This window comes from Aricia agestis, chromosome 12, assembly GCF_905147365.1.
Source record: "Aricia agestis chromosome 12, ilAriAges1.1, whole genome shotgun sequence".
Taxonomy (NCBI): domain Eukaryota; kingdom Metazoa; phylum Arthropoda; class Insecta; order Lepidoptera; family Lycaenidae; genus Aricia; species Aricia agestis.
Genome location: NC_056417.1, coordinates 5,302,693 through 5,328,058, shown reverse-complemented (window position 1 = coordinate 5,328,058; position 25,366 = coordinate 5,302,693). Strand labels below are relative to the sequence as shown.

Genomic DNA, 25,366 nt, shown 5'->3' with positions numbered 1-25,366 from the left:
ATTTTTCACACAGATGAAAACCAATTTTGGTTACGTTTGACAGCTCGAGATTGTTGCTCTATTCCGCTAGGTATATTAACTTTATGGATTAAAATGTTGTGTATAACACACAACATAATATTATATATGTTGACAGAAAGTTCATTCATCATTGTGCTACATGTACAGTCATTTCGTGGCAAAAAGTAGTTTCCACTTTCCACTACATTCCGCGGCGGTGTAAATGAGCCCCCACGAACTCGATCACACAAAACAGCAATAAAAGATATCTGTTGAATAAAACAATTGTTCTGAAGCCATTAATTAATTTATTTTTTTCACCAAAAAATTCACAACATAACTTCAAACACTCTTCAAAGATAGAAAAAATTACATTCTTTAAAACATTAGATGTACATTTATACATTATTTACATAGTACATTAATTATTATAATCTATAACTTAAGTTTAGTATGCATTCTTCCCTTACAACAGTAAAATGTTTAACAGAATTCGATATTCATATTTCATAATAAATAAGAACAAAATAACATATAACAATGTATGTTATTGTATTATTATTATGCAAAAATATTCATTTAAAACATAAGTGTATCATTTCCGTTTGTGCTTATGTTTGCTTGAGTGTTTATGCTATGACATGGACCGGTGTTTTCTGAAGCACCTCTTCTCGGACTGCCGTGTCAGTATCTCGGAGACAAAGTTCCTGTGTTTGAATACACGAAGGATGTCCTCGCGAGCCTCTTGTATGCCTTCGCACACTATTTTGCTTCTTTGTATGTTACCCTGTGCATAAAAAAAAAATTAGTGAAAGGTGTTTTAAAAGGTTATACTAATATAATATATATTGCGAAAGTTTGTCTATTATCCCTGATATATTTTATGCACACACTCCCACAAAATGAAAAAGGATTTTATAATTAGATTTTAAACTAGATTCTGCCCGCGGCTTAGCTCGCGTTATAAGTATTATTATATACAATCTTTCATCCCCTATTTTATCCCCTTAGGGGTGGAATTTATCAAAACCCTTTCTTAGCAGATGTCTACATCATAACATCTACCTGCATGCCAAATTTCAGCTTTATTGCGGGCAACATCTCAATCATCATCATCATCAGCCTATTGCCGTCCACTGCTAAACGTAGGCCTCCCCCAATGAGCACCAACCATCCCGATCTAGGGCAGTCCTCATCCATACGCTGCCAGCCACTTTCTTCAAATCGTCGGTCCACCGTGCTGCGGGACGTCCTACACTACGTTCGCCTAAGCGTGGTCTCTACTCTAACACTTGTCTGCTCCATCTACCGTCTTCCCGTCTGCAAACATGACCAGCCCATTTCCACTTCAGCGTGCTAATTCTATGAGCGATGTCGGTGATTTTAGTTCTCTGGTGAATGACTATATTAGGAATTTTATCTACCAGAGATACTGGTACATCTCAATTAGTCACCTTAATTAGCTCGAGTAGCGTATGCGACAGCGGCTTGAGTGTGGCGTGACCGCGGCCCGTCGACGACTCCAGCGACTGCAGCACCACAGTCAGCTGCTCTCCCACGTCCGCCTCCAATGACACCTGGGTGACAATAGTTGTTAATTAAAAGTCCCCTTATACCGAGCATGTGTGTTTTTCCACGCACAATCCACGCAAACCCACCGTTTCGAATATCAAAAGTATACATTCGAAACGGTGGGTTTGCGTGGATTTGCAAAGCCGAAAAAAAAATTCATAACGTGAAGTGGTTTGCTTAAAGTATTCAATAGAAAATTTCTTTATCTTTTAGGAAATTCCCGGGCCATTCATTTCATTCTTATAGGCAATTTCTTTGTAATTATATTATGTCTATTGCAGCTAAATGAAAAATGAAATAAACCATAAACTTCTTTTGTTTCCTAAATTTTATTCCGCACAAGCACAACCTATATGAATATGAGCCCATTCTATAAGTAAATGAATAAACTTGCTTATTTATAGACTGCACTCACTATTCCATAGGGGTGCCAAATGCCTAGCATCTAGCGCAAACAAAATAAAAAAAAGAACAACTCTGGAAGAAACCGCTGACAGCGGTAAGGCCGCCTATTTTTTATATTTCTTACCTTGTGTTGTTCATGTTTTTGTATGTAATATTTTTTATATGCAAATGAAGAATTTATAGATAAACTCGGGAGATCGTCCATCTGCGCGGTGAGAGCCTGCCGGCGATGTCGCACCAGCATTCGCACCGACTTAATTAAAAAAAAAAAAAAACTTACCTGATCGTCATATCTGCATATCTGCTATGATTATTATCCTTCCATCCATCGGCGTTGGCGCCAACGCAAAAAAAAAAAAAAAAAAAACAAATTTAAAAATCGAACTCACCAGATCGTCCATCTGCGCGGTGAGATGGTGGACCTTCCACCCGTCGGCGCTGGTGAGCACGTGGCGCTGGGCGGCGATCGCGGCGAGGTCGCGCCGGCACTCGCGCCGCACCACCTCCGCCGGCCGCGTGAAGTGCAGCGCCGTGCCGCGCCACCCGCACACGAAAGTGCCGCGCAGCGTCGGCCCTACGGAAATACAAAAAACACGCTTTTATTAGATGGGGTGATGTACTATCATAGAAGTTAATTTCTAGTTAGTCGCGTTACGTCAAACCCAGCCGACAGATCACAATAAATTTAACATTGAGCCAGTGACAATGCATTAATTTGTTAAAATTTTTGGAAAAAAAAGCATGTCGTTTTAAACTGTGATTTAAAATCGCTCAAGATCGGCAGCTATGATAATAATTATTGTGACAGGTTAGACAAAATTTGCACAATATCTGCTGTCTGTCTAGTGTATACGAATTTTTTTAAAAAGATGTAGTTTATAGTGACTTACGTTTAGGCGGCGGCACGGGCGGCGGCGGGGGCGGCGGCGTCGGCGACTTCGTCTCGGGGGGGAACTCGCACTGTCGCACCTCGTTACTCAGGCTGGAATCAACGTTATTCTATAGTCTATACAGTTACAGGCTTAAAACAATTAGTGTTAAATATAATTTATAGTTTATGCGTTCTAAGATGATATGGGTGACAGTTTTCATGTTCCTTGCTATGGGTTTTTTTTACAAGAAAACAAAAAAAATCAAAATGTAATAAATTATATTCCATCTACAAAAACAAATGTTTCCTATAATTGTAAATGAATAAAAATGTACTACGAAACGGAACTTATGTCAATAAGATTGACTCTGTTGAATCGAAATCAAATCGATAAAAAAGTGCGGTCATCTTAAATCGCCGGCACCACTGAAATGTCAGTACGAAATCGATAATTTCGATTGCAATTCCTTTACAAAGTGATTCGATATTTTTAAACTATCGATTAATTTTTGTTAGGTAACTTCCCTACTATTGTCAATTATAATCTGTCACGCATATCATCATAAAACGCACAAACTATAGTCAGTGTTAGAAACACAAAAAATAAAAATAACTTGGTTGTACAGTAACATATTCACAGTTTTTTTCAAATCATTGGAACGAACTAGGCGTGTCGGCCTGTCGGGTCTCTTCGCCTAGTGCGGTTTCAACTTAACCCGTCGCTCGTGGAGAAAAGAGACAATAGAATTTCTATTGTGTCTCGGTCACCGGTGACCATATGGGGCTTGATGAATTAATACTCACCCCTCCGTTGGTGACATTGATATCATAATTTTTAACTAAAACAAACCAACGTTAAACAATATTTCTTTGTCATGGGACCACCTTCTTTCCACGACGAAGTCATCCGCAAACAAAAATAAAAAACATGAAATATAATCGGATTCTCCTTTTTTGAAGTCGGTTAATAAACCGCCACCATATACTTACATCTGCTTGCGTGGCTTCTTCCTCGGCGACATATCGTGTCGGGGCTCGTCGTCGGGCGGCGGCGAGCTGGCGGCCGACACGGTCGTCGAACCGGACCCGGCCCTGCCCCCGCGCGGCACGTCCTCCCAGCCCGCCCCGCCCCCGCCGCCCCGCCCTACGTCCTCCCACGTACCGCCCCCACTCGACAGCGGTAACGCTTTCGTGGGGGATCTGCGGATAAAGTTAGAGCATTTTTATAGTATGCGATACGATATCGTATCGTGATTCGTGGTGACAAAGACGAGAATAAAGCCTCCCGCTGTCTGCGATATTATCGGTAGATAATAACGCAAGCGACATTGCGATATCTGTTTTCAGTACATTTTGTATTAGGACGATTATGTAAAACTTACACTGCTGCGATGGTAACGCCGCAATGGAAGTATATCGCAATAACGCAGTGTTGCCAGATGTACGATTTAAAACGTATTCATACGATTTTTTACATTTATTTTGCATGTACTATCTCCAAAGGCAGTAATCGTACGTAAACATACGAAGTTTTTAGATTTCATACAACCAAAGTACAAAAAAATTGCGGTTCCCGCGCGATAAAAGAATTTTGGCGTAACGGGGATGCGGGTATCATCTAGTGTAGCTATAATTGAGTGACACTCACCCATCGACGTCCCGTTTCCGCAGTATGGTAGGTCGGGGCTGCGCCGCGCTGACGGCAGCGCCGCGGGTCTCCGCTCCCGGCGCAGAGCTCACCACGCTCACTGATGATACAAACATTTGCTTACACGCTATTAAAAATAATCTTGACTTCTACCACATAAAATAATATAGTAGAATTAAGATGTATGTACACAGTTACAAAATATTGTACCACGAGACTGTAGGCCTACTACGAAACCGTTTTGAGACTCAAACAATCGGACGAGAATGCTGCGTCCTGCTCTAACAACGTCATTTCACGTTTGTTAGAGTAGGATGCGGCATTCTCGTTCAATTATTCGAGTCTCAAAACGGTTTCGTGGTACAAGCCCTGGTTCCCTAACTAAGTTGCCCTGTGTTTGCGCTGAATTAACACTGTACCATTCAAGATAAAATTATTTACAAGTAAAAATCTCTAACACATAAAGCTATCCATATATAGTCATTGGTTGAATTTGCAAATATTGGTATGTCATAACTTTTTAAAATATTATAATACTTATCACAGACAATAACAAAACAATATTTTTGTCTGCTAACCACATTGTACTTATAATAAGTAATAAATTGCCACATATTAAATAATTTAATCGATACAATCACAGGAAGGAAGCTACAAGTGATTGTGATAAGTGTTAATCCATACAGATTAATGATTTAAAACTTGATAATTATTTTGTTTATTTTAAAACTAATCAACTTAGTATTTCTAAACATGTTAATAGCAATCTATACTATTAGACAACAAGGCACTTGTTAACAATGTTTAGGTACGTAAATAGTTTCTTTGGCAAATCATATAAAAAGATGACTAGCAATTACTTCAAGACATTGATGAAGTCAATTGGTAAATTACCTCGGGGGTTACTTGACATTGGCAATAATTGTTTATGTAGTAGCAATTCAAGAGACTTTTCAAAGAAAGTCAACAAGACTATCAATGAGGGATTTTCCTATTTTTTAAATTTAATTGTCAAACAGTTTCCATTTTAGTAACTAGATGGCGTATGGGTAGACAACTATCGGTAATACCAGGGAATCCCATCAATAATTGCTACAAAACTGGGCAATAGAATGTAAAACTTGATACATTTCAATATGAAAAAGACGCAATAATATTCCAATGAATAGGATAATAAAGTTATTATAACGATGTTTTAGCTAAAATTCACGGAAGAAATAGCCCTATTTACCGATATTCACACCAAATGTCACAGGAATTGTACAATTTGGTTTTGACAACATCTTACCTGCACTTGTGCAAGATAACGGATATTTAATGGCTAATATTTTACCAAAATAATGAAAATCAAAAACGCAAATAACACAATTTGGGAAAAAATAATAAAAACCACACCAACAATAAAAAGTAGAAGAAGTTTGATAGTGACATGCCCGCCAAAACTCTTTCAGTTGTAAGTTTCAGTTTGACAAGTTTTTATTATGTCAGCGTGTTCCTAAACTATTACCAGTGTACTGGTCTAATCGCTTAGGCCAATGATCGCTTAGGTTTAAGATATTTTGATTTATGTCACACTTGACAGTACACTGATATTTTTTGGAAACACAACCCATATGTAGTCAGTGATGCCAACCTGCAGATAATTTCAAATCGGTGAGGAACCAATAGAAAATCTAGAAGTGTCTATCCTTACGCCATCTAGTTAAGATTGTTAAAATTAAAATTAAAAAATATAAATGAAAATCCCTCATTTCGATGCCACCAACTACATCAATGAAGCCTTTTGGCAAAAACAAAGGGCTGTTTAAAAAAAACTCACCTTGAGCGGTCGGCGCGTGCGAGTACGGTGCTAGTAGGCGCGGCAGCTGCAGTGGCGCTGCGGGCGGGGCGTGCGGTGCGGGGGGCGGGGCGTGAGGGGCGGAGTGCGGCGCGGGGGGCGGGGCGTGAGGGGCAGAGTGCGGCGCGGGGGGCGGGGCGGGGTGCGCCGCGCGCGGCACCTCGTAGTACAACTGCGGTGGGGCGCTGTTGCCCACCACACCGCGGAGACCAACGTTCGCTACGTTCACCACCTGATACGAAAGTTTGTTATGAATTATGATAAAACACCATATTATTGGCTCACTTACTTTTCTTGTAGTGTTTAGAAGGTAAAAAAACATGTGCCGGTTAGACTTAAATTTTTAATACACTACAGCTGTGTTATTTACAGACCTACCAGACTTTGATCTGCTCATTTCTACAACTTGTTGTGTAGACTCATTTCTAGATTTTATATTGCTCATTATGATAAGAACATTAACATGTTATACTTATTACAAAAAATACCACATTGTAAAACATAGACAAAGATACCAGGACTTTGAATAACTAAAATAAGAATTTTCTTATTGTCGTTTAAGGTATATATTTATTATTTATATACCTTAGTGGGCTGATAGTTTCTCTGCAACAGTGGTAGCGGCCGAGCGGCAGGCGCGGGCGGCGCGGGGGAGCGGACCGTACTCGATATTACGCTGCTCGCTAAAATAATTAGATTAAAATAATATTTAGTTTACTAGGCTGCATAATATTATGAAACATAACTTACCAATGCTTTTATTTAAACAAAAAAATTAAAATCGTCTATGTTTTTTGTAGCTGCTTCGAAAAGAAAATACTATTTTTAGAGTACAAAAAACAACACTGCCACTTGTGCAGAATATAATATCCTCCTTTACATAAAATTTTAGGGTCCCTTTATGCTGTCCTGCCACATTGGTTTGATTTTATCTTATTAATTCTATCGCATTAATACCTCGATCGTGAGACTCACAGACACAATAGATATTCAATTGTTATGCGGCACCTGGGTTCCGCTTGGGACTTGATGGGTTAATATCGGCCCTATGATATTATGTTGATCGACCTTAGGGCACTTACATGTGAGCACTGTAGTGGCGGGGGCGGCGGCGTGCGGGGCAGTGGCGCGGGGGGCGGGCGAGCGGGCGCGGCTACCGTACACCAGCGCACCGCGCGCACCGCGGTTAGACCATGCTCCACCTGTAGATCATTATTGTATCAAATGTACGAAAACACTTCTGGAGTTTTATCCAATAATATAATATAGTTCCGAAGATATAAAGAAAATATCTTAGCTAAGCCCCCTGGGTCCTATTTTCTACAATACTGTACTGTATGAAAACAAAACTTATCCCATAATTGTTGGCAGTAATCTATATTGGTATCTTACATTTTTGTTGATGTATGCCAAAAATACAATGTTTGATGAATTGTTTGATTTACTTCATATGACTTTTTTACAAAATTTAAAAATTAATGTAATGTTAGTTGAATAGGACATTAGGTTAAATTATTTAATGTACTTATTTTATTCATTCGTAATTTAAATTCAGATAAAATCATTTTGAAGAATTGCAATACAAATTTACTGCAATGAAGACATCTAATTAGGTAATTTTTTCACAAACAACATAAATAGAACCTTAAATAAATTTCTATAACCAGCTTTGTAAAAAAAACATTTTTTTTAAAAGCCATCTAGATTTCTTAATTATCTAGATGGCCTACTTAACAATATCTGTTACCTTGAGCACCAGAGGGCACAGCATTGACAACTGGTCTCACAGCAAGAGATGCTCCCGCTGCAAGACCGCGAGGGACGTGGCTTGTCACACTCTTGCTCACCAATACACCACCAGTGTTTGTAGCGCTTGTCAACACTGTAACAAATTGTGTTTAAAATTATTTTTAAAATTAGAATAAAAAGGCCCACTTGTCTATTATGAGCTAAGTTAAAACTAACCCTGGATCATAGTTGGTCAACAACAATAATTACAGAGTTTACTTGTAACCTAGGTTAGTACAATTATTGAGCTTAGGTATTTTTTTTATTGGTATCTCACTTTTAATTTCAAATTGAATTGTATTGAAATTATTTATTTGTAGGGATTTCAGTTACAGTTTTCTGCTGCAATATACTATATATACCTACTATATAATATTACCTGGTTTATTATTATGATGGGGTAAGGGTGGTAGTACCCTCACACTAGGAGGCAGGGTGCGCACAGATGAGCTCACAACCAGGTTGCCGGCACCACTGGCAAGCCCACCACCAACATTGAGTAGCGTACTGCTGACCGATGATCCATTGCTGACTTGTGCATTATTGGAGGAAACCTGACACAAATAAAAAGTTAAAAAAAAGCAAATAGTAGGTAATATTCTCTAAAAAATTAAAGCAATAATATATTACCTGTGCAGACAGCTGAGTTCCCTGACTGATGATCTGTGTATTTGGACTCAGCAACTGTCCACTAGGCAGAATTTGAGTCTGATTGATGACTTGGGACCCTTGACTGAGTATTTGGCTAGAACCTTGACTTACAATTTGGGTTGCATGTATAATAGGGGAAACGCTTTGAGGCTAAAACACAAATAATGTTATTATTATTCACAACTGATATAGAACTAAGATTTGAAATAAGCTAGTCAAAATTGTAACATTTATGCACAACACATACATTTTGATTGTAGAACTATGCTGCAGGAGTGACATTTTGAACGTTTTGTACATTTATTGACCGACCTTATGTGAGGAGACGCGAATGCAACGTACCTGAGATGTGACGCCTGGAGTGATAATTGATGTCGCCGTACGCATAGCACCAATGGATCCCATTCCGCTGTGTGTAATAATCTGACTCGCGTTGGTTGTTTTCGGCGGACCCGGGATCAGATGTGCCATTTTCACTTCTGTGTTTGGCATACTTTTCACGATTGTTATTTTTTGTGGCGCTAAGTCAATGGGATACATTTTTCCAGCTGTAAGCGATCTATCATTTTCTATATTATTACTCATGTCTTCTACTTAGATTTTGAGACAGCAATAGCACATTTTATTCAAATAATAATCCGAAGACTATACACCAAAGTTAGATTTAGCTAATAATCAAAAAGATACACAATTTTTATTGAATTCGAACTTTCTTTGACGGATCACGAACCCAAATAAAGCCTTTCATTCTCTATGGTTACCATTCAGTGTGGCTAACTCATTTTTAATAAACTACTAGTATGCGTCGATTTCTACCAAAAGATGAAAATAAAGTAAACTGTCATGCCGCATGCGACACCTCATGTAACTACTTAAGAAAAACATCTTCGAAATTTCTAGAAAGTAAATTCAAATTAAAGACTGCTTAAAATATTTTTGTTCGGTGACACAACTAAATTTTTTGTGTCAGTAATTGTGATTTGTGAACATAAACCTACTACGATTAGTTTTAAAATCATAAGCTGACAACATTGTATCTAATCTCAGTGTTATCAGTTTCAAAAAAGTTTACCTAAATAAGTTGGTTCTGACTTCTGAGCAGGGCTTCATAACGTTATCGAATACCCGAAAAAATATCGTTACGTACCGGTATTTTCATAATGGTAGCCAGATAACGGTATTTTTTTTATCGATATCTAGTAACATAACCAAAAAATATCGTTATAAAAATACCGCTAAATATAACGATATTTTCTGGTATCAGGTATGCGATATGCGTCGTGCACCAAATCTCACTCGCAGCCCTACTTCCGAGTACCAGTTTTTATGTACGTGGGAGAGCCATGCTTTGACATGAATGGGCTGGCTCGACCGGATAAATACCACGTTCTCACAGAACCGATGTGAAACAGCGCTTGCGCTGTGTTTTGCCGAGTGAGTGAGATTACCGGAGGCATAATCCCCTCCCCTATTCCCTTCCCTTCTCTTCCCTACCCTCCCCTATTACCCTATTCCCTCTTAAAAGGCCGGCAACGCACCTGCAGCTCTTCTGATGCTGCGAGGGTCCATGGGCAACGGAAGTTGCTTTCCATCAGGTGACCCGTTTGCTCGTTCGCCCCCTTATTTTCATTAAAAAAAACTTTGACTTAACAAGTCAAGATGGTGCTGCAATTTGTTTAGTCAATGAATGCAGAAAATTATGCAAGGTCCGTATTTATTTACTTGTTTTAAGAGGATTCCACACCGCCCTTTTTTCCATACAAACGTTGTCCCCTGTTTCCTCCCTGGATAATGCTAGTAGAGTTGTAATTTTTTTCCTGAATATCTACGGCCACTAATACAATGTCCCTATGTTTTCTTTTTTTTCATAATTTAATTATTAAATAAGATATGAACGTTCAAAAACCCAAAAAAATGGCCAGATTTTCCACTGTGTTCAAACGTCCAGAAAACAGATTTGGCTAGATTATACAAAAAAATCAAAACATAGGAACACAGCTCAAGCCTTTTTTTAATCTTTAATGAAAAAAGTACTTAAATCGGTTAAGTTTTGGAGAAGGAATCAGGGGACAACGAATCGTTGATTTTCTGGATTTTCTGCAGTTGTCTCTATCGCGTTCTGCGGTATAGGCTTGAGGTAAGGGAGACAGCTATAGATATTACACGTACTTTTTTTTCATTTCTCTAGCCGCTGTTGTATCCTCTTAATGGTGGCGAATGCGGGGGATTGGCAAAATATGGATAATTATTTGTAATGTCTTAGTATTTATTACTAGAATTCTAAGTTTAATACACATATATTTTGTAGACTGTAGTTAAAAATATGAACACATTTAAAAAAGGAAGCACAAAATTATATGATAGCATTTACAAAATATGTAGGTATTATAACACGGAGAATATTTTAAGGACCGTAGCCCGTTGGATCAAAGGCGCTTTGCGCACGACGGGGCGGGGTGGACCGGTCAATTTCACCGCGAACGATAGCACAAAGGGAATCCTACAATATGTATTACCAACGCACACCAAGGGCAAAAAGACCGCTCCGCAGGTCCCCAGTGGGCTCTGGCGGCGCGGCATGTCCGTGGCTGCCCACAGTGGATCACACAAACCAGTTTACATGCAGTAACGCAGACGGCGCGGCGGCGCGAGGCGGCAGCTAGCTCTATTCTCTCTATCTCCACTAGTCGTGTGCTTTGTGTACCACCTCGCCCCATCGTCTGCAAAACAATGGAGTCCGTCTGGCAGCCAGCGTACGGTGCACGTGCTGACAATACAATAATTTACTATACAAACCATAAATTAGTAGTATTTTAACAAAGATACTGAGCACTGAACTACTAAGTAATGACCATGTCATTCTCATTAGACGTCAGTTTTTCTACAATATATACCTACTGGTCACCAGACACGTCTAGTTTAATTAAACTAGACGTGTGCATATTGCATACTGAATTGACTGATTAAATTAAGTACTTATTTTTATAAAAGGTAACGTTATCAAAGAACATATATTTACCGTTATAAATCCTATTTACCGTTATAACATTTACCATTGAATTCAACCTGTCAGTTTGACGTGTTTGTCTTTTATATATAGCAACTACCAGAGAAAATTTTCAAAAAATTATCAGTATAATACCATGTAGGTTGTACCACGTGGCGTCGAATGGTGCAATTCTATTGGTCGATATTTGGGTCGGAAAAATAATCATTTATATTTTTTAATTTTAATTTTAACAATCTTAACTAGATGGCGTAAGGATAGACACTTCTAGATTTTCTATTGGTTCCTCACCGATCTGAAATTATCTGCAGGTTGGCATCACTGACTACATATGGGTTGTGTTTCCAAAAAATATCAGTGTACTGTCAAGTGTGACATAAATCAAAATATCTTAAACCTAAGCGATCATTGGCCTAAGCGATTAGACCAGTACACTGGTAATAGTTTAGGAGCACGCTGGCATAATAAAAACTTTTCAAACTGAAACTTGACAACTGAAAGAGTTTTGGCGGGCATGTCACTATCAAACTTCTTCTACTTTTTATTGTTCGTGTGGTTTTTATTATTTTTTCCCAAATTGTGGTTTTTGGGTTTTTGATATTCATTATTAGTAAAATATTAGCCATTAAATATCCGTTATCTTGCACAAGTGCAGGTAAGATGTTGTAAAAACCAAAATGTATAATTTCTGTGAAATTTGACCTGTGAATATCGGTAAATAGGGCTATTTCTTCTGTGAATTTTAGCTAAAACATCGTTATAATAACTTTACTATCCTATTCATTGGAATATTATTGCGTCTTTTTCAAGTTGAAATGTATCAAGTTTTACATTGTTTTGCCCAGTTTTGTAGCAATTATTGATGGTATTCCCTGGTATTACCGATAGTTGTCTACCCATACGCCATCTAATTACTAAAATGGAAACTGTTTGACAATCAAATTAAAAATATAGGAAAAGGCGCAGATTACACGCGTCAGTATTATTGATGATACGAGAATCACGCGATCCACGCTAATCACAAGTACTGAAGCGCCCTATTATACGGTCAATATTATCACCGTCAGTACACAGGTGAAATCGCTAGAGGAAGGTCGTCTCGTACGAGGGCTGCCATTTATGTATCCGGAATTAAAAAAAGAAACAAACATATATCATTTAATATGGTTTTATTGCTTTTCAAAATATTCGCCGCGATGATCTGTCGACACACTTTTGCATACGCTGGAACCAATTTTCATAGCACTTTTTCCATTCTGATTGAGGTATCTCCAAAACGTGCATTTTGAACGCATCAACAGCCTCTTCGTGGCTCGAAAAACGTTGACCACGTAATTTGTTCTTCGCGTATGGAAATAAAAAGAAATCGTTAGGTGCCAAATCAGGGCTGTACGGCGGATGACCAGTCAATTCGATCTTTTGACCCTCCAAAAACTGAGTTGTTTCAGCTGAGGTGTGACAGCTAGCATTGTCGTGATGTAATATGATTCTGCGTTGTCGGTTGTCCTTTCTTATTTCTTCAAAGACTTCTGGTAAACAAATGGTCGTATACCATTCAGAATTAACCGTTTTACGATTCTCTAATGGCACTGTAGCCACATGTCCATTAATTCCAAAAAAACAGGCGACCATTTGCTTCAAAGTACTTTTTGCACGAGTAACTTTTGTTGGTTTCGGCTCATCTTGGAACACCCACACCGTTGACTGGTGTTTAGTTTCGGGGTCATATGCATAGATCCAAGATTCATCACCTGTGTAGATATTATAAACGGCTTTTGACGTACCACGGTTGTATTTTTTTATCATTTTTTTGCACCAATCGACACGAGCCCGTTTTTGATCGATTGTCAAGTTGTGCGGAATCCAACGCGAACATATTTTTTTACAGCCAAATGTTCGTGTAATATCTTATGTATGCTCGTCATACTTATGCCCAAGGACGCCTCTATCTCGCGATATGTAACATGACGATCACGCATTATTAGTTCCCGCACAGCATCTATATTTTGTGGGACAACAGCTGTTTTTGGGCGACCTTCTTTATTTTCATCCGTGAGCATAGACCGCCCACGATTAAACTCACTGTACCAGTGATAAACAGTGGTTTTTGATGGTGCGTCATCTCCAAAAATTGCGGTGAGTTAAATAAAGCACTGTTGTTGATTTAGCCCACGCCGAAAATCGTAGTAAATCATTGCACGAAAATGTTCACGCGTTAAATCCATGGCAAATGAAGACACGCAATTTTCAAAATAATTGACAGTCTCATGAAACAAAATGTATTCTTCAACCAAAGAGTTGTATTTTCAAATGTTGTAATTACTTTTTAAATATTGTTCTTGTAAGTGGCCAGTTCCGGATACATAAATAGCAGCCCTCGTAAGTTTTTTTTTTATAAGAGAAAAGCAGCAAAAGCAATAATTACTCACATGCGCGTTTGAAACTAAACGCATGCAAAACAAGACCGATTATTGTTTATTATTATTATCTATCTTATGTTATATTTAAACATCTTTCGGATTCCATGAAAATGGGCATGTTAATCTATAATAATAAAATATATTTTACTCATGGGAGGACGGAGGTACATAGAAGCACAGATTAATATAGAAGAAGCAACACTGATCTCAATTTATACTAGTTAAAATACAGGTAGAGAAGCAAGCATAGAACTTAGAAGTTAGAACGTGGTTAGAACTGACTACGGAGCTGAGCACCTCTTGCATTTCAAAATGTATATACCATAGATCATAGATCCATAGATAGTGATCTGTGATTATATTCTCTTTGGTATATACCATAATCGCGTGGATTTCAAGAATTTTTAAAATCTCTGTGATAATATTGATGATTTCGGCCGCTTATACCATCAATATTATCACGAAATCGTGATAATATTGATGCGTGTAATACCTGCCATTGCATTAGCTAGAAATCATAGACTTAATATATACTTTCGTAAGGTTTATGCTAGAAATATTTTTCATCATGGCTACACATCAAATATCTGTAAAAATATAAAATTGTCTATGAAAACATAACCATGGCGGGTTACGTAGGTGACGGTGACTATTCTAAAGAAAATATACAAAAATTTAACAATGAAAGGCGAAGTAGTAAGCAATGGGTGAAACTAAATGTTGGAGGAACTTACTTTTTAACAACCAAAACTACCTTGTCTAGGGACCAAAACTCATTTTTATATCGATTAGTTCAAGAGGACAGTGACTTAATTTCGGATAGGGTGAGTACAAAAACCATAAATCACATTGTTGTATAATTCAAATTTCCCCTAATAATATTTATTCTTTTAGGACGAAACCGGTGCTTATTTAATAGATAGAGACCCAACATACTTTTCGCCTGTGCTCAATTATCTTCGACACGGAAAATTAGTTATCAATAATGATATAGCCGAAGAGGGAGTCCTAGAAGAGGCTGAATTTTATAATATTACGGAGCTTATAAGATTAGTTAAGGAAAGAATTTGCCTTAGAGAGCGAAGGCCACTCAAAGATTCCAAGAAACATGTGTACAGAGTTCTACAGTTTCACGAAGAGGAGTTGACACAAATGGTCTCTACCATGTCTGATGGCTGGAAATTTGAGCAGTTAATCAACATCGGGTCCCAATATAACTACGGTAACGACGAGCACGCAGAGTTCCTGTGCGTGGTCAGTCGAGAGTGTGGCAGTTCACTTAACAGCAATGATATTGAGCCTACTGATAGAGCAAAAGTGTTGCAGCAGAAAGGATCGCGAATGTGAGCATAGTTGATAATGTGACAATGCATTTTTGAGACTTTGTTTTGTGTGGAATGTATATACAAATGTAGCGTGTTTGTTAATTTGTTAGATATTAAAACTTGTTCTTTTAATTCACTTGTTAAAAAGGCCTGATAGACATACGAACTTAAAGTATGCGGGTTTTAAGTTTGCGAACTTACTCGGCTCGCGTCGGTGACACACGAGAATCGCTCACACTGGATTACCATGCTCCCAGGAACTTTGCTGACACACAGGCGATTAAGATCGTCAAACCATAAGTCCGTGTACTTACTCGCAAGTCTGTCACCCCTTTTAGAATAATGAGAGCAGTGGGTTTGTAATGATATTTCTCTAGTATTTAGTAGTAATCAGATAAAATACTCGTTCAGTACGAAGAGACTTAAAACTATTGTTAAAGAAGCACAAATCCATAAGCAAAACAATATTTTTATATAGTGGTGAATGACATACATTTTGTAAGATTAATACTTTTCCATTATATTTATAATATTAATAATAATTAATGTTAAGGTAAGACAAATGTTTCATAAGCAATATATATGTCATATTAGATACATAATGTTCATTCCGTATAATAATGTATATATACAGCAGCCTTGTTTTACAAAAAATAAAATATATTATGCATGTTGTTTATATCTTTATTTCACATAATAAGAATTGACTGAAACAATGATTTGACACACGTGTACTTAATTCTTTTTCTAAAGTTAATCAATTTCATAACTACATAATAATATATAAATCTGTAACATGACATTTTAAAAAAATAAAGTTAGTGCTATTTAAAACTTATGTTAAAATTACACAATTTATTATAAAATATTGCATTCAACTGCATTAAATACAAGTTAACAAAGTGTTCTATATTAATAATCTTAAAACTATGATTATTATATCAAAATACAGATTATTTCACTCACACATGTAAGGCCATGGGGGTTTATTGTTTAAATACAATTAAGAATCTCTTAGAAGAAAATATAATATTTCACCTAGCACCAGTCTGCCATATACGTGAAATCTGAGAACAGCTTGTGGTCGGTGCTCGTAAGAGGTCTAGGCTCTTTAGGTGGAGTCAATACTGCTGCTTCCGAAGTAAACTCACTATCGAAATTACTAACATCTTCAAGATTGTTTATTGTTGGCACAAATGGTGGTTTAACTTTACGTAACAGTAGTTGTTCCCACTCAACATTGCGGAAGAAAGCTTGTTTCTTTACATCCTCTGCATCTCTTTCTGACGATCCTAAACGTCTTTCAGGATTCTTTCTCAAGAGACGTCTCATTAAGGCAATTGATTCTAGTGATAAGGTCCTAGGGTAGCGAACTTCGTCATTAACAATAGAATCAAACACTTCTCCCTCATCTTCACCAGGGAATGGTGACTCCCCAACTAACATTTCAAATATTAAAACTCCAAGTCCCCACCAGTCCACTGCTCTAGTGTAAGAAGTCTCAGTCAGGACTTCTGGTGCTAAGAACTCGGGGGTACCGCAAAATGTTCCCGTACGATCCCCCCATCCCATTCCTTCTTTACACAGACCAAAGTCAGCAATTTTGACATATCCTTCAGTATCCAGAAGCAAATTGTCGAGCTTTAAATCTCTATAAATTATGTTGTTTTCATGCAAATACTGAAGCCCCAAAACCACACAAGCTGCATAGAATACTGCCCTCGGTTCAGTGAACACATCTGCATGTATATGCATCATCAAATCTCCACCAGCTGCATACTCCATAACAAAACAAACATGCTGCTCAGTTTGGAAACAAGCAAACAAGTTAACCAAAAATGGATGCCTTATGGCATTAGCTACTTCAAAAATACGTTTTTCCGATAACAAAGAATCAACTTCATCTCTAGCAATTATATCACCTTTCTTTAAAGCTTTGATTGCAAAATATTCATTAGTCGGTTTATACTGGGATAAAATGACTTTTCCAAAGTGTCCTCTGCCTAGAACGCTCAGCAATCTGAAGCTGTCCATCGACATTTCACCAGACAGTCTCCTAGAGTCTGGCTCCTTCCCTAACGTTTCTATGACTGAGGAAGAACGGGAAGATGAAATCCTCATGTTACTCGTAATCTCGACAATCTGGTCTTCATTACTGGGGAATTCCAGAACCATTTTTGGTGATGGTGACGGTGGATACTCCACCAGAGGAGTATTACAAGTAGAAGAGTGTGGCTCTTTTGGTACATAGTTTTCTCTAGTATATGAGTCTTCTAGGAAAGCAAAAGCCTCCTGTAATTCTTTTTCCATTCTGAGTGTTGAAACATTTGGAGGCGGTTGCAAAGGCAATATCGGTTTTGGTGGTGGTATATTAGGCACTTGAGGTGTTGTAGGAGTAGAAGGCAAACCTAGTGGTCTCACTCCTGCCATTCCAGCAAATGTTGCATTGGAGTTCTCTACATCTTTGTTCTCCAGAGCTGCTTCAAAGTTGCTTTGTTGTGAAATTATATGGGCACTTTGTATATTTTGTATGGATGGTGATGAACGTTTGAGCAGTCTACCCAACACAACAGCAGGTATATGCATTTCGCCATATGAGGTTCTTGGTATGTTTTTCCCTTGTTGTTTGAAGATTTTCTTTTGACGTTGCAGCTTTGGCTTCCTTGAAATGATAGGATTCAAGAACTTTATTTCTGCAAACAACAAGCCTTGAGGTTCCAGCTCTAGAGCCATTCCATGTCTTATATCATCAATAAACTCTTCTAGCCTCAAAAACTTTACAGCGCAAAGGCCACGCCAATCTTTCCAATGGACTCCTATTTCAAGTTCTCTTGATTTGTCTAGTTTGATGGTGAATCTGAAAATTATAATTGTTGAGTTTTCACAAATAATGTAGTAAAATGAAATAAAAATTAATAAAAAATGGGTACTGAAAAGTTTCAGTTAATTATTTTTGCCTATGTTTCAGATAACTTTGATATAAGAATAGGTTTATGAACAAAAACAGTTGTTCAGAAAAGTAAATAATAATCAGAATAGCCATAATCCTTTATCTAGCTATATCTAGATCTCTTGTTATAAATTTCAATATTTTACTTAAGAGATATTTCAATCATAAGTCTTACATACTTTGATAATAGAAGAGTAAAAAATACATATGTATATTATTATTTACTTATCATTATAATAAATATTTTAATTACGATCATAGATAAAAAAGGCCTATAATACATTCAAAAGTAGTGTTAGTTATACTATTATATATTGATTAGTCACAATATAAACATGTGAACAGGTAGTGATAAGATAAAGTGACTAATAATGTAGTAAAGGTGGCACACAGATACAAGGTATTGCATATAAGCCAATTTAAGACTTATGACAAACATTGCGTGAAATACGTCTAATGCTTATGAAATGTTGATGTTACTGTAATATGGTGATGTTTTGTAAATGTTGAAAAAAAAAAATTAGGTATACATAATTTGAAAAAAGTTACAAATTACAATACATGTATAATCAGTACCTTTGATCCCAAGCTTGTTGGGAGCATGGCCTCCAACTGGTCTGAGCTACTGTGTGATTGTCAAGTTTCATAACTGCCATTATTTCATTGCTTGTATCTTCTTTAATGCTATATGTATACTTCATGGAGTTACGAATTGTAACCCCTTTCACAAAAGACTTTAAGTCGGATGGACTCGCTAGGGGATCTCTTCTTGTGCGACCGGGCACATCCTCTAGCAAATCTTGACAACCCATTAATCTCACTTCTAAGGTTCCCGTTACTTGAACACATGGACTTATCATGGGCCATGGAGACATGATTTGGTTTCTCGAAGCATTAGCTCCAGTCAAGCTTACGTAGCCAGGACTCGACCCTGTGCTTCTCAATTCATTTCCTAGTTCTATAAATGCAGCACTCTCCACTGGTAGTTCGTGCCTGCGCATATCAAGTGATCTACGCAACAGGTCCAGCTTTTGTGTTGATTCAAGTAAGTTGGTTTGGGCTTCGTGGAGAGCCTTCTTATCTGTAAGTTTTTTATCACTTTGTAACAACCTTATTGCATTTTTTGAACCCTCTACAACAGCTGCCTCAATCCTCAGTCTCATTCTGAGTTCTGCGATCCTCTCATCTAACAGTGGGTCTCCACCTGTCATATCGGAGTTTCTACCATCACCATTTGCACCTGCATTTTCTCCTTTTTGCTGCTTACTTAGTTTAGAAATTCGTAACTTGAGATATTCAATTTTATCTTTAGAATCAGCGAGCATCTGATGAGCTTCTGCGAGGAGTTTTTTGTCCCTCGATTGGTTGCTGCTGCTTATGCTCTGAATCATATTTTCGGCGCCTTGTTTTACCTTTAACTCGATATTTAGCTGTTTTTCCAGCGACGCCAATTTACGGTCTGCAGTGCCTTCGCCCAATTGGCGCTGCTGTTGTGCCGCCTCCGAAGCCAGTATGATTTCCTCATCGTAGGACAGGTTTTCAGGTGATGTAGGAGTCGACTGGCCTCGAGATAGAATAAGCTGCGACTCCAACTCTTGTAAGTCAGATTTGAGTTCATTAAGCTTTATATTTGCTTGTTTAACGAGATTTGCAACATCAGCAAGTGATCTCCGGTCGGTTGCGACTTCTCGCAACTTTTCTGCGCCTTCCTTTATTTTGAGTTCTTTACGTATTTCTCGACGTATGACATCCTTGAGTTCTTCCAACTTAGACGGCAAAGCTATTTCTGGAATACATTCCGTCTTAATTCCATACTTGACTCCCAACTCGTACAGAACTGGGTGTCGAATATAATCACTGTGGTAGTAACTTGGGTCTGCCATAATTGAGGATGCACTGTATAACGTCAGTTAACCATAATTATGTGAGAAAATATCACTCTTATTGCTTTTCTATCACTAACCGTTGATCAAAATGAATGATACTACAAAGCAAACAAACTTGTAGTAAGTAAAAATTAACATTATGTAAAAACGCAAGTTTTAAACTTAATTAATAAATTAAATTATAAACATTTATAAACAAGTCGTTCGGCCAGCGAAATCAACGAGACGAAGACGACGATGAAATTTTTTATTTTAGCACTCATACCCATAAACAATTTTTTATTTTTTTGGTCTAGAGTAAAGTCATGCAAAAGCAATAAGTGTTGCCAGCAGTGTTGCCACACCGAATTTTAGAAAATCAGTAGACATCATGCCAAAAATTGGTAGATTTAGGTAGTGTTAGAACCATGTTAGAACCTACGAATAATAAAAACTAAGGAATCGTAACTCCCATACTATTACCGTTTTAAAGGTTCCTTTTGATCTGTCATGTAACGTCAGCCTAGTACCGCTCAAGGTCACCTAAATATTGCAAATGTATTGAAATGTGTACCTACTTTTTTGACAAGTATTGTGGAGCATGTTTTTTGACGGAGTTACTTTTCCTTAGTTTTTATTATTCGTAGGTTAGCACCAAAAATTGGTAGATCTACCACCCTCATATCAGTAATTTTTTTAGCAATTTCTGTTCAATATTGCTTTTAATTTCATTCTTTTCATGGCATTGTCACGTATTGAATGCACATATTGAGTGTACACTGTAGTCTGTACACGTATTAGTTATTACGTATGTATATTGTATTTACGTATTGAATATTTATTGCTTAGTGGTTTTTAACGAAATTGCTTTCAATGTGATTGAACCGTGTAAATCCGCCTTAACGTTTCGTTCCAAAATGTTAAAAAGGCCCATTCACGGCAGGACTGCACGGCAGTCCTACAGTGTATGGGCCTCACTGATTGGTTCACACTCGGTGTTTCCGGCCGGCAACACCGAGTGTGAACCAATCAGTAAGGCCAATTCACTGCAGGACTGCCGTGCAGTCCTACCCTGCATCCAATGGGCCCTTTAAGGGCCCCAAAGACGATCATACGGTTTGACTCAAACTGCAAACACGTAAATTTTGGTTTGACTCAAACCGATTTGATCGTTTACAAAGCTAGTTTGAACGGTTTGTCAAACATTAACGTGTTTGAAGCTTGTTTGATGAAATTTCATATTTTCTTTGTGTTTGACGCGCCGTTTGATCGTGTTCGGAGTTCCGACGCGTTTGATCAAACCCCGTTAGTTTAGTGCTGGATTATGAAGAAAAAAGAAGCTGTAGTTTCTAGCACTTTCTGTAGATGTTCGTGGGTAAAACGATATTATCTAACGGCCGTTCCCATTATTTGATCTATCTCTGGTTTTGCCCTACTAGAGATAGGAATAGCTCACAATTGACATAAAATATATGTCTCTAATGTCTAATGTGAGCTATTCCTATCTCTAGTAGGGCAAAACCAGAGATAGATCAAATATTGGGAACGGCCGTTAGTCGATAGGCCATAGCCCATACCATTAATTTGGACCAAAGTCGTTTTCTTTTTTTTCTCTTCTGACGCAGGACATTAACGATATAAACATAAGATAATAAAATCGCGATCGTCGTTCTGGAATCTAGACTCTAGAGTCTAGACTCTAGAGCATCTTCTGCATCACAAGACGTGTACTCGCCATCGCGTATTGAATGAAACTGCGCAGTGTCGTTTGACAAACCATTCAAACCGACATCAAACGGTTGCATCAAACTCGTAAGGTTTGAATCAAACCGTTTGATCGTCTCGGGGGCCCTTTAAACGTTCCGGTTCGCGAAAAAAACAGCAGATAATCCTTTTATATTTACCTATAGGTATAGGCTATTTAACTTTAGTGAATGTTCGTGTAAGTACGCTATAAATAGTCTATGACATATATTTTTTTTAATTTTCATAAAATGTAAAATAAATTATCATCTGTGGTACTGATGAATTGTGCTTCAACGTGCGTTTTTTGACTCAAAACTTTCACTTCCTGTGTTTTAATTGCCTTTTTGTTGTAAAATAACTGATTTACTTTCGGAAAATATTATTGCCTCCTCCTCCTTATCGCTGAGGTATCGGATACCTACTTTGTATAGAAGCTGCTGGAACAAAACTACCTGTCATGATCATGTCGAAGTAGAATAGACACTGGTTGTTTATCTGTCATTATTTTGAGATCATACACAATAGGGTCGAAGAGTTAAATGGGAAAATAATGCCCGTTAAAGTTGATATAACTCCACCGCCCCCAGCGAACTCTAAACAGCCGGGAGTAACGAAGTCTCTGCTATACAACGGCTCAAAATTTCAAGGGCACCAAAAGTCCAAAGGAAAACTATACGAAGTCGAAGTTGTGTTACAGGTTAGTAATGAAGAACGCAAAAACTAAAAACATCATATATATGGCATACAAACTGAAGAAAATATGTTTTATTGAGTAAAAGTACTGTCTGGTTTATTATGGCTTGTAACATCCTTGATATTATGTGTCTTGTTTCACTTGTATTTATGTAATGAATGTTTGCAGCATGTCGACGAAGAAAACTCATACCTTTGTGGATATTTAAAAATAAAGGGTTTAACGGAGGAGTTTCCTACGCTCACAACCTTTTTCGATGGAGAAATTATATCTGCCAAATATCCTTTTCTCACCAGAAAATGGGATGCCGATGAAGATGTTGATAGGAAACACTGGGTATGTATTATGAATTCTAAATAGTTGTATGTAAAAGTTTTAATCATAACGTTCATCACATCTCAAACAACTATTATTGATCTTTTTCGTTTTCCCTCCAATTCTTACACCATTGATATTAAGGTTATAATTTTCCTTCTTGTATTAGATCTGTGTCATCAGAATATCAAGATACATATTGCATAAGACATTATGACTAATTTCTGATTTCAGAGCAAATTTGACCTATTTGTACCATACCTGAAAACATTCAATTCGGACTCATTCGACTATGATTCTCTCGCAAAGGCTGATTATGTTTTTATGAGGTGGAAGGAACACTTTTTAGTGCCCGATCACACAATTAAGGATATCAATGGTGCTTCTTTTGCTGGATTTTATTACATTTGCTTTCATAAGTCAGCGGCTACCATAGAGGGTTACTATTATCACAGAAGCTCAGAGTGGTAAGCATACTTTTTATGATTAACTTTATTCATTTTTAGGTGTTAATTTACTAACAACTTTATTAATTGTCATCACCATAATTTTATCTAATCTACGAATAATAAAAAGTGAAGAAAAGTAACTCTGTCAAAAAACATGCTCCACAATACTTGTCAAAAAAGTGTACCGTAGGTACACATTTCAATATATTTGCAATATTTAGGTGACCTTGAGCGGTACTAGGCTGATGTTACATGAGTCATGACAGATTAAAAGGAACCAAATTTAAAACGGTAATAGTATGGGAGTTATGACTTAGTTTTTATTATTCATAGTATCTAATAGAAGTTATGTATAAATCTATGTATGTATACATATACCAGAGCCAATAACAGAACTAATTTTGTGGTACATTTAATAGGCATTCTTAAAGGTTTTTATTAAAATCAATTTAGTAAGGCTAGTTTGAACAATGATTCATTTAAGTTTTCCTATTGACTTAGTCATTCAGTAATATGTCCATGACATAGTTACAGATAATTTCTTCTCAGATCACCTTTGTTATAGTTTTTATTATACTGGAATAAATGACATTTTAATTGGTGTATGTATGTACTAATTAGTATGTGTAATTAGCTATGTCAGGCCTAGATTTATAAATAGGCCATATAGGCTGTGGCCTAGGAGTGGCAATGTCCACCCCTGTAGATTTTTTATGTGGGGCCGTGAAAATAAAGTGGATTACACTTATAAAAAATATAAATATGACACTGAGCTTTACTTAGTTTTATATTCTAGTTCAAAATAAATAAGAACAGAGCATAAATCTCTATAGACCAATTTTTTTTCAGGTTCCAATCTCTAACACTAAGCCATGTTCCGGAACACAGCATCCAGATTTATGAGTTCAGATGAAATATCGGCGGTGACCCCCAATTTTGGATGAATATGTGTTTTGTTTCTGATAGTACTTACTTGTTCATTAAGTAATATCTATTTGATTTAAAAGACAAGCATAAAATGGACATTATGGACAAGATCAACAGTGAACAATGTTAGTATTACCTGCTCTTGCATTATCTTTTATACAATTTTTGCATACTCATTTATATTCAATATGATTTAGAAGCTAGATTCCAATAAAATACCCAATCCAAAATTATCTTTTTTTGTAATTTTTGTTCATCATGAAAAGCATGTTCTATTAACATAATCCATAAGTGAGTCCTAAAATTACCAATGGATATTATAATTCTGTATAGCTGATTTTAATTTATTGCTTCGAAATAGTTTAAATCATGTATTTTGTAGAATTAATTTTTCTCGTGATACCTGTGAAATTAAAATGATTAGCTTTAGCTGTTAATTTAATAAAATGTTCATATGTACACCTTTTGTTTCTTATTTATCATATTATTATTATTTTCCTCACAATCATTCAGGGCCTGTTTCACCATTTCCTGATAAGGTGCTGGATGGGCTATCCACAACTTTTTTGACAGATTCTCCATACTTGATCTGTCAAGTTAACTGGTAGTAGTAGTAGTAGCCTATCCAGCACTTTTCAGGAAGTGGTGAAACAGGCCCTTAATATTCTTAACTGCACCAATAACCCCTTAAATGCTAATGAATTAGTGCAGTCATAGCTGTGAGTTGTGTTGTGACACATATAGTAACTAATGTGGTGCTAAAGCAAACCTCTTTGAACTTGTGTTTGATCCTAACATTCTTGTGTGCCAAACTTTTATTCAAATATTTTTATTTTCTTATTGCATACATATTTTTAATGTCACTCATTCATATTTTGTTATTTTTTTAATCATTC

At 37.1% G+C, this 25,366-nt stretch overlaps 4 protein-coding genes across 4 annotated transcripts; 2 read left to right on the top strand and 2 right to left on the bottom strand.

Moving 5' to 3' along the window:
- Positions 1-291: 291 nt before the first annotated feature.
- LOC121732557 (nascent polypeptide-associated complex subunit alpha, muscle-specific form-like) lies at positions 292-9,505 on the bottom strand. The gene is made up of 13 exons (XM_042122478.1): positions 9,115-9,505; positions 8,752-8,922; positions 8,501-8,675; positions 8,081-8,215; positions 7,416-7,535; positions 6,919-7,016; positions 6,316-6,565; positions 4,497-4,596; positions 3,839-4,048; positions 2,868-2,959; positions 2,367-2,551; positions 1,455-1,577; positions 292-787 (listed from the first exon to the last, which is right to left on the bottom strand). The coding sequence occupies exons 1-13, from the start codon at positions 9,355-9,357 to the stop codon at positions 635-637; spliced, it is 2,055 nt and encodes a 684-aa protein (XP_041978412.1). The 5' UTR covers positions 9,358-9,505; the 3' UTR covers positions 292-634.
- Positions 9,506-14,802: 5,297 nt separating this feature from the next.
- Positions 14,803-15,775, top strand: LOC121732292 (BTB/POZ domain-containing protein KCTD5). Its single transcript, XM_042122127.1, has 2 exons — positions 14,803-15,023; positions 15,094-15,775. The coding sequence occupies exons 1-2, from the start codon at positions 14,823-14,825 to the stop codon at positions 15,544-15,546; spliced, it is 654 nt and encodes a 217-aa protein (XP_041978061.1). The 5' UTR covers positions 14,803-14,822; the 3' UTR covers positions 15,547-15,775.
- A 417-nt stretch (positions 15,776-16,192) lies between these two features.
- Positions 16,193-20,584, bottom strand: LOC121732291 (serine/threonine-protein kinase N). Its single transcript, XM_042122126.1, has 2 exons — positions 19,051-20,584; positions 16,193-18,381 (listed from the first exon to the last, which is right to left on the bottom strand). The coding sequence occupies exons 1-2, from the start codon at positions 20,355-20,357 to the stop codon at positions 16,563-16,565; spliced, it is 3,126 nt and encodes a 1,041-aa protein (XP_041978060.1). The 5' UTR covers positions 20,358-20,584; the 3' UTR covers positions 16,193-16,562.
- A 1,771-nt stretch (positions 20,585-22,355) lies between these two features.
- On the top strand, positions 22,356-24,554 carry LOC121732558 (glucose-induced degradation protein 4 homolog). The gene is made up of 4 exons (XM_042122479.1): positions 22,356-22,782; positions 22,948-23,115; positions 23,329-23,561; positions 24,393-24,554. The coding sequence occupies exons 1-4, from the start codon at positions 22,636-22,638 to the stop codon at positions 24,454-24,456; spliced, it is 612 nt and encodes a 203-aa protein (XP_041978413.1). The 5' UTR covers positions 22,356-22,635; the 3' UTR covers positions 24,457-24,554.
- Positions 24,555-25,366: the final 812 nt, after the last annotated feature.

What these genes read in the sequence shown, in the direction of transcription:
- LOC121732558 (XM_042122479.1), top strand. Translation starts at nt 22,636, where the DNA reads ATGCCCGTTAAAGTTGATATAACTCCACCGCCCCCAGCGAACTCTAAA. An exon ending in AAGTCGAAGTTGTGTTACAG is followed by an intron (nt 22,783 to 22,947) that starts GTTAGTAATGAA and finishes GAATGTTTGCAG; the next exon opens with CATGTCGACGAAGAAAACTC. An exon ending in TATCACAGAAGCTCAGAGTG is followed by an intron (nt 23,562 to 24,392) that starts GTAAGCATACTT and finishes ATTTTTTTTCAG; the next exon opens with GTTCCAATCTCTAACACTAA.
- LOC121732291 (XM_042122126.1), bottom strand. Translation starts at nt 20,357, where the DNA reads ATGGCAGACCCAAGTTACTACCACAGTGATTATATTCGACACCCAGTT. An exon ending in CAACAAGCTTGGGATCAAAG is followed by an intron (nt 18,382 to 19,050) that starts GTACTGATTATA and finishes TATAATTTTCAG; the next exon opens with ATTCACCATCAAACTAGACA.
- LOC121732557 (XM_042122478.1), bottom strand. Translation starts at nt 9,357, where the DNA reads ATGAGTAATAATATAGAAAATGATAGATCGCTTACAGCTGGAAAAATG. An exon ending in GAACTCAGCTGTCTGCACAG is followed by an intron (nt 8,676 to 8,751) that starts GTAATATATTAT and finishes TATTTGTGTCAG; the next exon opens with GTTTCCTCCAATAATGCACA. An exon ending in AAGAAGCCACGCAAGCAGAT is followed by an intron (nt 2,960 to 3,838) that starts GTAAGTATATGG and finishes CGTTGATTCCAG; the next exon opens with CCTGAGTAACGAGGTGCGAC.
- LOC121732292 (XM_042122127.1), top strand. Translation starts at nt 14,823, where the DNA reads ATGGCGGGTTACGTAGGTGACGGTGACTATTCTAAAGAAAATATACAA. An exon ending in GTGACTTAATTTCGGATAGG is followed by an intron (nt 15,024 to 15,093) that starts GTGAGTACAAAA and finishes TTATTCTTTTAG; the next exon opens with GACGAAACCGGTGCTTATTT.